Source organism: Antechinus flavipes, chromosome 2 (genome assembly GCF_016432865.1).
Source record: "Antechinus flavipes isolate AdamAnt ecotype Samford, QLD, Australia chromosome 2, AdamAnt_v2, whole genome shotgun sequence".
Classification (NCBI taxonomy): Eukaryota; Metazoa; Chordata; class Mammalia; order Dasyuromorphia; family Dasyuridae; genus Antechinus; species Antechinus flavipes.
In genome coordinates this window covers 365286080-365301959 of record NC_067399.1, presented here as the reverse complement: position 1 = coordinate 365301959, position 15880 = coordinate 365286080, and the positions used below count along the sequence as shown (strand labels likewise).

Below are 15880 nucleotides of genomic sequence, written 5' to 3'. Positions count from 1 at the left end.
AGAAAATTATATTGGGAATGAAAATTAGAAAATAAATAATAAGAGTTTTAAATATGCAACTTTTGAAAAGTAACTTATTGAAATGTTTAAAAGAATTAAGGATTTAATTTTAAAAATAATTTGGCAAGTACTTATTAATATTGGTAAAAAAATATCCTTACTTCATTTTTATAATAATTTTCTTTGAAAGGTTTTGAGATTTGTCATTTGTCACCAGAATTTCCACTACCTTATATCAATTTTAGAAATTCCTCTCTAAGATCATAAGTCAGTCAGCATTAAAGTAATTGGAATCCAAAGTAGCAAATCTAAGAATAAACAATCCTTCTTGGTTTTGTTTCCAAATGCTGAGTTAATGAAGATGTATCTGTTTGCTCTGAAAAAGGTTTTTGTTTGTTTTTAACCTCCCCTCACTTAAGGATTCCTTTCTTGTCTTCTTGCCTCACCTTTTACTTCTTCATCTGCTCATCTTTCCCCCCTTATTTCTTTGTAGATTTTGAAGGGTGCTATACTCTTCATAGTGTATATGTAATGTTGCCTATTGAACCCATTTCTAATATGAATAAGTTTTCAGAACTATGAGCCTCTTAAAGCCTCTGTGTCTATTCCTTTGCACATCATTTATATCATTTAATCATTTTACCTTGACTCTGCCAATCTTTATTTTGAGCTACCTTATTGTTGATGTGAATCTTAAAGATAAAGTATATATTTTCCCATGTAAAAAAATAATTTGTCCATGTTTAAACAGTTTGTCCATGTTAAGTTCCTTAAAATTGATCTTTCATATTGTTTCATATGTTAAATTTCCTATTAAGTTCAGTTTGGTTGATAGAAAGTCCTGAAAATCTGCAAGTTTGTTAAATGTCCATTTCTTCTCATTTAAAATTATAGATAACTTTGCTGGATATACTTTTGGCCACAAGCCTAGTTCTTTTGATTGTTAGTAGATAGGATTCCAGCACCTGAGGTCTTTTATTGTAGCTGCTGATAAATCTTGTACAATTCAGCATGTTTGAATTGTTTTTTCTTGTTTCTTGCAATATTTTTTCTTTGAGCTAGGGGTTTCAAAATTTGGCAATAATATTCCTATGTGCTTTCCACCCAGGATCTCTTTGAGGTGTTGAGTGGTGGATTTTTTTCTAGTTTTACTTTCCCCTCATGTTCTATCATTCCATGACAATTTTCTTGGATTATTTCCTGTATTATTGTGTCAAGGTTCTCTTTTTGGTCACAATTTTCTGTCAACCAAATTATTCTTACATTTTTCTTCTTAATCTGTTCTTCAGATATGTCATTTTTCTTATATTTCACATTCTGTCTTATTTTCTTATTCTTTATAATTCATTGTGGTATTTCTTGGTCTCTCATAGCTTCACTGGGTTCCCCTTGCCCAAATCTAATTTTCTAAGAACTATTTTCATCTTTGAGATTCTGTATCTTTTCTAGCTGATTAACTTTTTTCCATATGCTTCTTGGGTTTTTACTTTAAAATAAATTTATTTATTTTAGTTTTTTTTTTATCAATGTCTAATTTGATTTTTAAATTCTTTTTTGAGTCTTCTATAAATTCTCTCTGGGCAGATAGCCGTTTCACATTACTCTTTGGGATAGAAGCTATTCTTTTCCTAAAGTGTTCTCCTTTGAAGATGAACCCCAGTCTTCCCTGTTCCCATAATATGTTTCAATGATGAGGTTCTTTCTTCTTTGCCATTTCTAAGTGAAAGTCTCTGTGGTTCCTGCTGAGGCCCTAGCTATACTTAGCTAGCCCAAGGGGTCCCCACTTGATATTTCCAAGGAGCTAGCCCAGAAGTTTGTACTTCAGATAGGTGAATCCCTAGCCGGGAGTCTTTCTTCAGATTTTCTTGGGTTGTATTTGGAGGATCCCTGTTCTGTCCCAAGTCATCTTGATTTTTCATCACTCTATATTTTCCCTGAGACATAAATTTATTCTGTTTGTAGGGGAAACCTGAAGAGCTTGAATTCACCAACCTACTCCACCATCTTCCCAGAATCTTCCTCTGAAAATTTTTTAAAGTTAGCAACACAGTATTACATCATCTTATAGGTTCTGTCAATAAGAAGACAGTTCTACAGTTAGTTCCTATCTAATAAGAATTTTCTACCAGTGACATTTTTTAATCATTAAGTAGGTGTTATATCGTAGTTATCTCAAATTCTTTATGTGAATAACCTAATTCATTTTCTGTATCCGCCAAACAGCTAGAAAAACAATATAAAATAAGAGAAAGAACATTGGACCTAGAATCAGGAAAGATCAAGATTTAGTCAGATTTTGCACCTGACACTTTTAGTTGCCTTTGACACCCCTCTATGGTCTCCTGAAAGATAGCTCCATGGTGCTATATGTAAGGCTAGAGATATTTGACTCCTGGTTGACTGAGAGACTTTTGAGAGTGAGGAGTAGAAAGGGAGAGAGAGATCAGAGGAGGCAAGATATCGACTTTAAATAGCAAAGTTATTAACACCCCCAAGAGCTGTAGGCATATTGGGGAAAGTCAGCACTTTCCAAGAAACTGACAATGTGATCATTCTCTTCCCAAGTAAACTGAGATTTCATCTCCCCAAAATCTCTCAGCTACTTAGGAGTTTCATCTCTCTAACCTTATAAAGAACATCATAAGAATCAATGATCCAACAAGCTTTACCAAGGGTGGGACTACAGTTATGTGACCACAGACAAGTCACTTAACCCTCTCCCCCCACTCATCCTAAAATTTTCCATTTATAAAAGAAAGACATCTACTCTGAGTGTTGTTAAAACAAAATGAGATAATGTAAAGAACTTCATAAACAATATTCATAGGAATGTCAGTTATTATTCTTTATTTCCCTATTTCTATCAATTGTATCATCATTTTCCCAAACATTAGTGCTCTAAACCTTGAAGTCATCTTGAATTTCTTTTTGTCTTAAACTCCAACCTAAACAATTACCAGTTCTGTTAATGTCCTTCAAAATCCTTTCTTCCTTCATACTCTCAACCCTTTGCTACTACTTTGGAACCACTTGAGGTTAGTCCTTTAATACCTCCTCTTTATATAATCCATATTAATCTCAGCAAAACACTGCATTTATCTTCTTCTCCTGTTCCGATACATTCATTGAATTCCTGTTCATGTGTAGTATTAAGTTCAAAGAGAGGACTAGAGGACTAAATGTGGATTACAACATCGTATTTTCACCTTTTTTGTTGTTGTTTGCTTGCTTGTTTTTTTCTTTCTCGTTTTTTCCTTTTTGATCTGTTTTTTCTTGTACAGCATGGTAAATATGGAAATATGTTTAGAAGAATTGCACATGTTTAACTTATATTGGATTACTTGGTGTCTAGGGGATGGGGTGGGAGAAGGGAGGGAGAAAAATTTAGAACATAGGGTTTTGCAAGGGTGAATATTGAAAACTGTCTTCGTATGTATTTTGAAAAATAAAAAAAACTATTATTATAATTTTTTAAAAGTAAGAGGAGGCCTTATAGGAATGGAAGGATGTGCCAGAGAGAAAGCGTCAGATACTTAATGAAGCTTTCAGGGAAAGAAGATAGCTGAGGCATTATGGCTTAGTCAGCAAACTGAGAAGCAGAGCCAAGAAAGGTATTATAATCATTTTCTAAGAATTATATGAACCCATTATGATCCTGATCATCTGAAGTACTGGTGAATTTCAGTGGGAATACTACCTAAAAATCTACTGAATTGAAGTTGGATTCTTAAAGCTTAATTATGAACTATTTATCACATCAGTATTTTGACATTTTCCTTGCATCATCTCTACATACCACTGGATGGCACAACTCTACTTAGTGTTCATATTTAGGATCTTTATGAAAAAATTTGATTTCTTCATCAATGAAAGTAGTTCTTTGTTGGAATCTTTACAAACTGTTAACTCATTAGAGTTGATGTTTTGGGCCAGAACCTGAAACAAGGTACTAAGTAGAACTAATTGATACAATGCTTGTGTTTACACCTTTACTCATTGGAATTCACAAGTATGGGAGATTGACAAAGTAAACTTTGTAACTTTGTGAATTCACACCTCCCTTGAAGCTCTTAGGGCAGAGAGCACTATGGGAGAAAACCCATAATCCCATTCTCTCAGAAGAATCACACATAAGCCCAATGAAGAGAGATTCATTCCATTTTCCACTTGGCTGGCTGGTGGCAGAAGAGAGTTCAGCTGAATGGGAGGCTGAAGAAAGCAGAGGCAGAAGCAAAGGACAAAGCTGCAAGAGTTCTTGGAACCAAGCAGAGAGATAGGCCTCTAAGCTAACCGGGCTATATTAGAGACAATAAAAGATCTGAACTTTTATCACCTGGCTTCATTTGGGGTAATTATTGATCTGAACTGATACTAAGGCTGCCTCCAGAAAACCTCCCCGAGAAACCTGCTTCATCCCAGAGAGAACCATCTACATATTATATTTTAAAGAAGAAAAAGATCACCACAGTTCTTAATCCAAAATGGAAAAAAAATTAATATCAGTAATTATAGCTAGCATAACTATCTCAGCCAGAAAAATTAGTGTTTTGTAAAACGTAAGATATCTCAAATAGTTACATCATAGATTTTTCTTGTTTCATTTAAATCAAGTAAAAAACCAATATAGTGCTTAATTTTTTTCACAGATGGATATTTTACTTATGCTCCACTGTTTTGCTCTAAGCAGGAGATACATTTTTGTTAAAGTCAATTAGATGATCTACTTAGTGTGGTACTATTATTACATCTCTACAAGCCAATTAGCAAAGCAGTATTTTAGGAGCCTAGTACTAGTTTTAGATTCTAAGATAATATGGTAACACATGCTTGGTTCTTTTCTATTAAAAATTCCATTGCCTTAACTTCTAGGCAAATATCAAGCTACATATAAAATACTGAAAAGAGTAGACATTTATATGCTAGCAAAATTATTTCATTATGAGCCATATAATTCCCACACTTAGACATAGTATAGTTAGCTGGTTATTTTAATAATAATAGTTGACGTTTACAGAGCGTTTTAAAGTTTTTGAAACTCTATATTACCTAAATTGATTTACATAATAGCCTTATGAAGTACAGATTTAATTTTCCTGATGCCATCCCTGGGGAAACGGAGGATCATGAAGGGTAAGTGATTTGCACCTACATATTGGCACTCTTTCAATTATACTATTCTGCCTCACATTAAATATGAATGCTAAAAGAGTAAATATCTCCTTTAAAAATAAATGATCATTACAATTTAAAGTAAATAGAAGCTGCCAGAACATCAAGTAAAAAAAAAAATGTTTTAATTTGTTCTCAGTCAACTTGGTTATTCATGTAACAAATGAAACTATTCACAATTTTGGGCATGAAAAATATACAAATATAGTTGAAATTAGCTTTGTGGATAATTTTGAATTTTTGATGCAGTTTTGAAAAGTAAGACTAAATGCCTTTATTTCATATAATAAAGATATATAACTTAGAAGTATCAGACAACTCTGTCCTCTCTAGGCTTAATCTAGACTGTGCTTAAACTCCATTCTACATTCTGTCCTTCCCTAGCTTTCCTCTTTCCACCCCTCCCCCCCACTAAAAATAGCAAAATCACATGTTGGTAGGCATCCCGCCTAGCTAATTTTAGTCGTAGAAGTTGAGGTTCCTAGCAAATTTGGCAGTAATATAGAAGAACCTGATAAGTAAAGCTCAATTTTGGACTTTGCAGATTTCTGTGATTATTTGATATCTTGCCTATGTTCCAGCAGTTATAAAAAAAAAAATAAATAAATGAAAAGTTTATGTAGGAGACATGGAGCACTTGAAGAATGTGAAGGATAAGCAGATTGAACTGATAATATATTTAGAGCTGGAAAGGATTTTAGAGTTCATGGGATTCATGTTCCTCATTTTAACAGATGAGAAAACTGAGACCAAGAATGATGAAGTCAATTGTTCAAGATCACATAAATAATAAGCATTTAACAGAGGAAAAGATTGTGACAGAATAGAGCTTGAATAGAAATGGCATTCTAGAGCTGGAGGATAGAAATGACCCTAGAGGTGTTCCCTTACTTCTCTATTATTGTAGCAATAAATCACTAGTTGTATTTTCAAAAGACTATTCTAACATTTTCATTGGAATTGATTTTAACAATCAAATCAGAAATTGTGTCTTTGGAGAGACTGATACACATTTATATGTAGAAGTTTCTCAGAATACTTCCTAAAACTTAGCAGTTTTAATCCCCAGAAGGTGGTTACTACCTTAGGTCCAGGAATACCTGTACATATCTACTCTTATTACTGAACCTTATGAATCCCAACTAGTGTGATACTCAAAAAGAGCCAGTAGACACAATTAGCTTTTTGCAAAAGAATTTACTAAGATCATGTAGTAAGAATAGTAACTATAAAACATTCTTACCCATAAACCTAAGGTACATTTTCCCATTTATATTTTTAGGGTAAGTTTTAAAACTTTATATTACTATATTAATACAAATGTTATGAACAATGAATAATACATATAATAAGATAGAAGAAATTGACAATTATTAAATATGCAGGTTCACTACTTGTGAAAAAGATTCTGTTTACAGAGATGTCTGCATTAGTTAGAAATAACTGTTTAATTGTTTAAAAAAAAAAACAACTCTGTATATTAAAAATGAACATACTCAGGTCTTTTATTTCTTTTTGAAATACAACTTTACTGCCTTATATATACCATTCTAGTTCATTCCATTCTTCTCTTAGAAAAATTGCTATGGGAATGTATTAGGAAGCTACTTTCAGAGAAAGTATTGGCCTCCACAAATAACATCCTAGTCTAGAAGAAAGGATTGTGAGTTTCTAGGATTACTTGGCACCCAGGTGGCAGGAGCTGGGGGAATACAGGAATTGGACTCAAAAATTGGATGGCATGGAAAATGATCATGGAGAGATCCAGGGGTAAAATTAGATCCCATTTTTGGAGTCTCTGAATAATGTGAATCATTACTTCTATCCAATGTTACTGTGATCACAAATTTATACTAATAAGATTGAAATAAAAGAGGAAAAGTCCATGTTCATGAATTCTAAAGTTTCTTTATCTGAACATACCTATTGTCATTCCACCCTTCTCGTCATTCAATGATTAATCTTTTTCTTCATCCTCACTCTGACCCTGGGTATTACCACTACACTGGCTATATTCTTCTTCTTTCTCATTCTCTATCCCTTAGTAAATTTGTTTAACTCTACACTTTCTTCTTCTGAAAACCCTTGCACTAATTTTTTCCTACTAAGCTGCAGCTTTAGATTGCTCCCATCATTGTCTTTGTTCTTATTAACTTATTAACTTATCTATGAACAAAACTAGAGAAAATCACAAAATCATGCTCACTGGTTCCACTACAAGTTCATATCATATAATCTCGATCAGGCACCTCCCTTTGGCACCTTTAACACCACTTAATCAAGTGAATCCTAAAAAACAAAAGTGATAATCATACTAACAAAGCAAAAATAAAAATTCATAAATTCATAGAAATAAATAAGGAGATAACATCGCGGACAATAAATCAACAGTAATATCAAAATGTAAGAGGACTGTACCCCATAACCCTAACCTCAAATTCTTTAAGCTATATATTTATCAAGTGAGAATATCTTTTAGTTACAGAATTAAGCAAATATGTAAACTACCTGTAAATAATTCTTAAATATTTTTATAGAATCAATCAGTCAATCAAAGTTATAAATAGGCTAAATGTAATGTTGTTTTTCATTCAGTTCTGTTGTATCCGACTCTTCATGATACCCATTTGAGGTTTACTTGGCAATGATACTGGAATGGTTTGCCACTTTCTTCTCCAGATGATTTTGTGGATAAGGGAATTGAGGCAAACAGAATTAAATGACTTGCCCAGGGTCACACAGAAAGTGTCTGAGGTCGATTTTTAATTCAGATCCAATAGGAGCTCTATCCACAATGCTGTCTAGCTACCTGTCTAGCCTACGTGGTTTATATCTAGGACTAGGTTGGGAAGGAATGAAGTTCTTCTAACCTTTAGATCAAATCAGGTGAAGAAATAGATTAGGATTGGTTGAAATAACTAGATATATTTCTGGATTCAAGGATGGAAAAAATGATATTAAAGGAAAAACCTAGATGTCACACTGGTTCATTAGTTAAGTTCTCAAGCACTTTGAGAAGGCAGATTCCTTGTACTTTTATTGTACCATCCCATCCCCACACTGGCCTTATCACCAAAGAGACCGGACTAGTAACAAACAAGGTATTCGGCTAAATGAAAGAGGACCAATTGAACAAGTGGAAAGAAGTACAGCTTTAGGACTTTACAAGGTCCTAGTCCCTGGGAACCCAGAAAGGAGGCTTCTTAAACTTTTTCCACTTGTAACCTCTTTTCACCTGAGAAATTTTTAAGTGACTCTGGATCTGAGGTATATAAGGTATGCAAATTAAGCATTTACTGATAATAAATCATAATTTTGCAACCCCCAAATTCAGTTCTGAGACTCAATATAGGGTTGTGAAGAAGCTGAGCTTTAGAGAAGCTTCAAGGAAAAATGTAACTTTCATCAACCAGAAGCTGAGAATTACTTCTTTTCCACATCTGCTCTCTAAGCTTAGGTTCAATGTATTGTATATGCTATTTGTGAAAGATTATTACAGACTTTTAGAGGAATGTTTTTCTATCAACTTTTTCTTGCTATACTATAATCAAAAATTCCCATTTATAAAAACTAATTCACTTTGTTGGCTAATTGATATCAACCAATTAATCACTAAATAATATAGGAGGGAATCAGAAAGGGGATAAAGTATAAGCCCAGAGTTTGTTTTGCAAACATCTATTCACATATTAATATAGAATATAAATTCATAGAGGAAAAGTTAATTGAATGACAAAATGATATAGGTAATCAGTGGCATAATAGTAAGACTTTTCTCAGAACTGAATAAATCTAAAGAGGGATAAACTCATCCAGATGACTTCATATATGAAGAATTCTATCACATTTTTTTTCAAAAATTAATATTAAACAAATTACAGATTATTCATGAAAATTGAGAAAGAAATCACTATCACATCTATTTTATGAGGTCAATGTTGTCCTAAAACCTAAATCAGAAAAGATTAAAAAGCAAAGAGAACTACAATATCATTAATGAATACTAATTTTACAATTTTAATTAAAATCTTGGCATTTTATCTAAAAATAATCATTCATTATGATCACATTGAAGTTATACCAAAGATGCAAAGGTGGTTCAGTATTATAGAAACAATATAATCATATGTTAAGAATGTGGTGTAGTGTTCAGGTTTTTTAACCATAGCTGTTTGGCCCTTCCTTACTGCTGAACTTGCTGTCTATTCAGTGGGATTTCCTGGTATAAATCCTTCTCTACTTGATGGAGCTATATCAAAGAATCTGTTATCTCTTTATCATTTTGGTTGTTCTGAAGCCCATCCAGAGACAAAATTTCTGACAAAACACTGCATGCTAGATCTATCCCTCTCTTCTCTGAGGATGTTTCTCCCTGAATAGCCTCCTTCTAATTTTATTTCTACTAAGAAAATATTAGCAATTGTCCGTGATTATCCCTGTGATATTGAAAACAAAGTGAGATAAACAGGCTTTTCTCCTTCTAAAAGAAAAATCTTTAGGCTTTTATGAAAGAACTCAGAGAAAGAAAACAGACATGAGGTTATTGCCTTATGATCTGTGGAACAGGCATTTCAATAACTGGGCTCCAATTCCTAAATTCCTCTAGCTGTTATGCTCAAGCTGCCTGGCTTCCAGAGTCCTATTGCTTTTCGTTGGTATCTTCCACCTGGGCTTCTGATCTCCTAGTTCAAAGTGACTTCTCATAGTTCTCCTTTTTCCAACTTCATATGTCTTCAATATCCTCTTCAAGTTTGTCTACTCAGTATATTGATTTTTTGCCTCTCAGTTTTCAGGATGAAGTATATATCCATTGTGATATGCCCAAGATACTGATTCATACTTTAAAATGATCACATTGTAAGATCTTTTACAGATCATTTTTTATAGCTCTTTATACATGTTTTACAGATAATTTAATATCTTATTCCCAACCCCTTTTCTGTTATTTGATGCTGGACTAAAACAAAAAACTCCCAGACCACATGATATCAAATTGTTGTTATTCATCTGTTTCTGTCAAGTCCAACTTTTTATGACCTCTTGTGAGAAATAATGAAAGAAAAGAAAGAACAAAAGGTTTTGAACTATATTATATAGCCGTTATTGTTTAAGTTATTTGATACAAGTTAAAAATAGGAAAACAAATCAAAGGAACAGGAAGAATATAGAAAGAATAAAAAATAACTGAACTCAACAACCCACTTTTTGATAAAACAAAAACCAAAAAATGTAGGTACCATAAAAAAAAAAAAGAAATCTTTTTTCAAAAAGAAAATTTAATTATGTGACCCTGGGCAAGTCACTTAATCCTAATTGCCTCAGGAAAAAAAGAAGAAAATTTACTATGGATTTCATTATGTTATCACATTATCTTGATATTGAAATAAAAATATGAATTGTTGGGTGCTGATTCTAGTAGCCCATGTCATCATAATATTCGAGGTATAATATTACATAGAAGAGTATTGCCACACTGATTTTGCTGCTCTCTTTAACTCTCTTTCTCTATGTCTCCCCCTTTCTCCTTCTCTCTCGTCCTCTCCTTAATTCTCTGATGTACCCTCTTATTTTCTTTTTTTGACTCTCTCACTTTTGTGCATACTACATGTTCTTGTTATTCTCTACTTTATCTGGTTCACTTGCTCTCTGGCTCTAATTCACTTTCTTGCTTACTTTTATCTTGCTGCTTCTTTTATCATTTCTCTTTTACTTTCCTCCCTTCTAAAATAACAAAAGAAAAATGGTCATATAATGCTTATACTTGGGCTGTGGACTTACTCTTTAAAAATCAGTACAGTTAGTTTGTGGATATGTATGCCATGCGACTGATAGGATTTTTTTTTCTCTTCTTAGTTGTTTAGCTCCCTTAGAAAGAGACTTTGTAAAAATGAAATCCTACAAATGTATGTTCAAACTGGCTTGATGACTGTCTACTTATTATAAATGAGGTTTTGGAAACTTCACGCCAACCTCTAATCTCACTCAGAGTAGCAGGATGAAACTCCAAAGCAACGCTAGTGCTTTTATTTTTCCTCTGCTGGGGCTTACTCTGAGGGAATGGGAGTGATTTTCAATACTGTTGCTCATAACCATCCAGTGTTTTTACCCTAATAGCAGCCTAATTTCCAGTTCTTTGGTATTATTTGACACATCAAATATCAATTAACTTTTGCAAAAAGCTATACTTACTGAAGAAATATAGCAAAAAGTAGACAATGATGAGTATTGTAGAAATCTCCCAACTTAGGAGCACCCTCCTTTGCTAACTTGGTCTTTTTGCTTAAACTAAGTACTTGCTACAGAATTCCTTCCATCAAATTCACTTCCGGGTGTTGCAGAGGCAACAGACAAATCTTTCCCTTGCTTGCAGGATATATTTTCTCAGCTACTGGATCAATTAATTTCTAGGCTTGGTTAAACAAGTTAGTTTCTGGAACTAGCTTCTCACCTAGTTTATTTGCTTTTAGCTACCAGCACCCTCTGCTCTAAACTTAAACAGCTCAGTCTCTAGTGGCTCTTTTAACCTTTCAATAGCCTTAAAGTTATGTGATCTCTAAATGAGTGAAATCTGAAAAGAGTAAATATGAACAAAAGAAACAGAGGTGATATGTACCATTAATTCATAACCAAGCAGTATTCAAGTGGATAGGTAAGGCAACTGGCAGTAGGTTGCAGCCACCTCTGCTGCTTTTGCCTTTTTGTATGCCCAGTCTTATATCAGTTCTGTCTATTCTTGTCATCTTGGGAGAGAGGAGAGAAGATTAAAAGGTTTGAGAGTTTTTTCACTTAGCATCAGAAAATAGTCAAGATATCCCTATGTGGTTTGAATTGAGTAGGAAGAAGAATCGTCCATCATACATCCTCAAAAGCATGATATTTGAGTCTCCAGTTAGATTGGCAACAGGCAGATACTACTGTTCTGAAGTCTGAGCCCTTATTGGTCAGTCCCCACATTACATTCTTCCTCTTATTAAAAATTTGCCATTCTTATCAAATCATCCAAGGGACATTATAAAAAGTCCAGACCCTCTATATCCACAACAGTTCCTTGAATACTGTAGAGGAATAAGCATTATCATTCCATTTATAATATAGATTTTATATAGTCCTACACAAAGAGGTAAAAATCACAAATATTCCAAAATACAGAATTATGCAGATTCAGCAAGCAAAAAGAATTAACAAAGTTTGAAAAATATTACTGCTTTCTTTATAATAAGGAAATAGCTGGTTATTAGAAATGGACTTCCCTGACCTAAAGACAATAAAGAAAAAAAAATCACAGAAAATCCAGTTTTCTACCATCAGAGAAAAATTAGTCCCTACAGAAACCTGGAAGAGCATATAGTATTCTTCCCAAAGGGAATTGGTAATTTGAGTCAACTGGAAGTCATCCCAGATGCAAAACCATATCTATTTGATTTGTTGTTTGTGTAGTATTCTCAAATATTGCTCTAGTACCTTTATCCTTTATCCTCTTTCATTAAAGAGACCTCTTTCTACTCTGGATCCACCTCACATTCTGGTTTAATACTATTAATTTCTTCAGCATCCCCAAAACAACACAGAGCATCTATATTTTATCCTCAAGAATCCCTGAAACACATAAGAAATGCAACTGGACAGCTGAATGAAATCTCTCTAATTGTCCCCTTCTATATTCAATATACCAAGATTTCCCCCATGAGCGTTTTTACCATAGGCCTTGAAGATCTAGGAAAATGTCCTCTAAGTCCTCATGGACAGCAGAAATTTACTCTCTGGAATTCCCAAATGATACAACAAGTTCAATTTGAGAGGAAAATGAGTAAGTAAACCCTAAAGAGGTGTTGTAGTCCCCCCCAAAATTAAGCATTTGGGAATTTTTTTGACTTTCTAGACTAGTTGGCAAATTTTCTCCTGTGGACTTTAAAGTCTATAAGGATTTAGGCAGCAGTCCTAATCTTTTGTTTTTGTAAGGCAATGGGCTTTAAGTGACCTGTCTAGGGTCATACAACTAGTAAGTGTTAAGTGTCTGAGGCCACATTTGACCTCAGATCTTCCTGAACCCAGGGCTGGTACTTTATCCACTTGCCATCTAACTGCCCCAAATGTTTGTTAGTAATTTTCATAAGCTAATTTAAATTAGTAATTTTTATAAAGCACAGGGTTAAGGTCCAGCATGTCCTCTATAATATCACTAGGAATTATCTGAGACTAGATTTGAACTCAGGAAGTTCGGAATTTGACTCCAGGTCCTAAACACTTATCCACTAAGCTACCTAGCTGTCCCTAGTCCTAATCTTTTAAAGGAAAAAAAAATTATGACTTAAGAATCATTGGGAGGCAAAATCCATGCAGTTTATATTAGCTCCATAATTATTATATTCCTACTTATTTGTATATATAATATATTGTGTCTCATATAATACATATTATATTCATAATTATATTATATTCCTACTTGGCACAGTAATAGAATAGACATCCATATGTAAGTATTCAAATAAGCAACAGTTTACATAGTGAAACTGGTCTGATTTGTAAGAAAATATACCAGCAAGCTGACTAAACTGATCCAGAATCCTAAGTAGGGAATCTCCTCAGTGCAGTTCCAGAATAGACTGAATACTCTCCAACATTGATTTGAACTTGCAAATTGGTCCACCAGAGCAGAGCTAGCTACTTCTTCCCCAAAACCTCTATGGATAATTTTAAGGGGTTAGGGAGACTTTCTAATACTGTTACAGGCTTCCATGAAATGAGCATATGCTCTAAGGCCTGGATCTTCATTGGCTATTATCCTGATTACAACTGAATGAATGAAAAAGTATTGAGCACTTATTTATGTGTCAAGCACTAGGGATACAAATAGAAAAAAAAATGAGGTCATCCTTGTTTTAAAGATATCTTTTCCTTCAGTTGAAGGACAGAGCACAATATAAGTTTAGCTGTAGGACAGATGGAATAGTTCAGCTATATTAACGATGCAATGTCAGAGTAGCGACGACAAAGTTTAATGGTCTTAGGGGCAGAATGGCAGGGTATGTGATATGATCTGGAGGACTTTGGACATAATGGAAGAGTAGACAAGTTGTGATACCCTTCCATCTCACAAGAAAGCTTGTAGCTGGTACATCCCAACTCGTCCCAAGTGGTGTGAACAGCCATGTCATTCTTTCCACTTGCTTTGGGTGGTCAGAGTTATTGGGGAATAAGCAAAGGGAAGACAGAGAGGCTTCCCCCCACATCCTCACTTATAATAATTGATAGTTTACATGTTTTTTTAAATAACTGATTTTTATTTTTAATAAGTTATGATATATATGTATATATAATACGTTTTAAAATAATTAATAACTACTCTGGAGTAATTTTCTTCTTTTCCCCTAGATATCCTAGGGATAGATGACTGACGACTGAGCTTTTCATTGCCGTTCAAGATTAGCATGTGAAGAAAAGCCTGAATTTACCTGACTGAAATGAATGGCAATGATCCTCGTCCAGATTCTCAATGAGAAGTACCTTTGTTGCTGTGCTAGATATATTTCTTTCTGTATTCCAATTATCTTCTTAAAAGTTTTCATCTTTTTCTTTTGGACTGTTAAATAACCTTCTCTTTAGAATGCTGTCACAGGATGCCATTTACTTTGAAAAGGAAAACTGAATTTATATATAGCTGAAATTGGAAAGTGAGATCATCGTGTACAAAAGCAAGAGATGTTTGTTTATGGGGTCAGCACTGGGTAGTTATATAAGGTCCTTTGTTTTTGGTGTCTGCTTAATAAATATATTAAGTAGTTTTTCAAAGGTATTTCTTGTTCTGTTTGGATTAAAAGTACCAAAGTCTTAAAGCATTGGAAATGAAAACCCTTTTATTAGAAGCTATTTTTAACTGAACCTAATTGAAACCACATGAGTGGGAGACCTAATTCCATTTCTGTCTGACTCCAAAGAAATTCTACCCCCATAGCTCAACAAACTAAGGAAAGTAGAACACATACAAATGATAATGAAATGCAAAGTATTTTATTCATTATCACTCCAAACAAACATATTGGCTGATTCTTCAACTTAACTTTTTGATAGTACTCTCACAGAACATGAATAGTTTTTGATGATAAAGAGCACACTTGTATAATCCTGTTAACATCAACTCTCTCTCTGATTTTACTAATACAGAAACACAAAACAGCACAATGCTCAATTGCCTAGTTGTACATGTGGAAAAGAAATTATAAAATCAATAAATATTGATCTCTGAGGAGAAGTGAAATGATTTTCATAATGTGCAATATCAAGTAGTTAAATATTCTAATTGATACTTTTGAAATAGTTATGTCTAATAAATATAGGAAAGGAAACTGAATGAATGATTTGATTTCATTTGATTGTGGAGATCACAAACCACTGTGTAATTGCTTTCCCTTGAGGGAAAGTTGTCAGGAAATATACCTGTAGGAAAGGTCTTCAATGATAGAAGCCTACACAGTGACAGAAGATAGACCTTCTATTTCTTAATTTTCAATGTTCAATCAGTCAGCAAGCACTTTTTAATTGAAAAACACTGTGGGGCATGTAAAAGTAGAAGATGCCATTTCAGGATTTTTTAAAGGCAATAAGGATGTTTACCCATAAAGAAGAAAGAGATGGTTGTTTTCAAGTATTAAAGGGCTATCATGTGCATGGAGAACTATATTTATTTTTCTCAGCCCCTAAGATCATAACTAGG

General features: G+C 33.6%; 1 protein-coding gene across 1 annotated transcript in view; it reads left to right on the top strand.

Annotated features, from left to right (window-relative positions):
* Positions 1–15335, top strand: part of LOC127549835 (uncharacterized) — a 56322-nt gene extending 40987 nt beyond the window's left edge. The window contains exon 8 of the mRNA XM_051978214.1: positions 14542–15335. Within this exon, the coding sequence (XP_051834174.1) occupies positions 14542–14564 (23 nt within the window). The 3' untranslated portion in view covers positions 14565–15335. The remainder of the gene's footprint in view (positions 1–14541) is intronic.
* Positions 15336–15880: the final 545 nt, after the last annotated feature.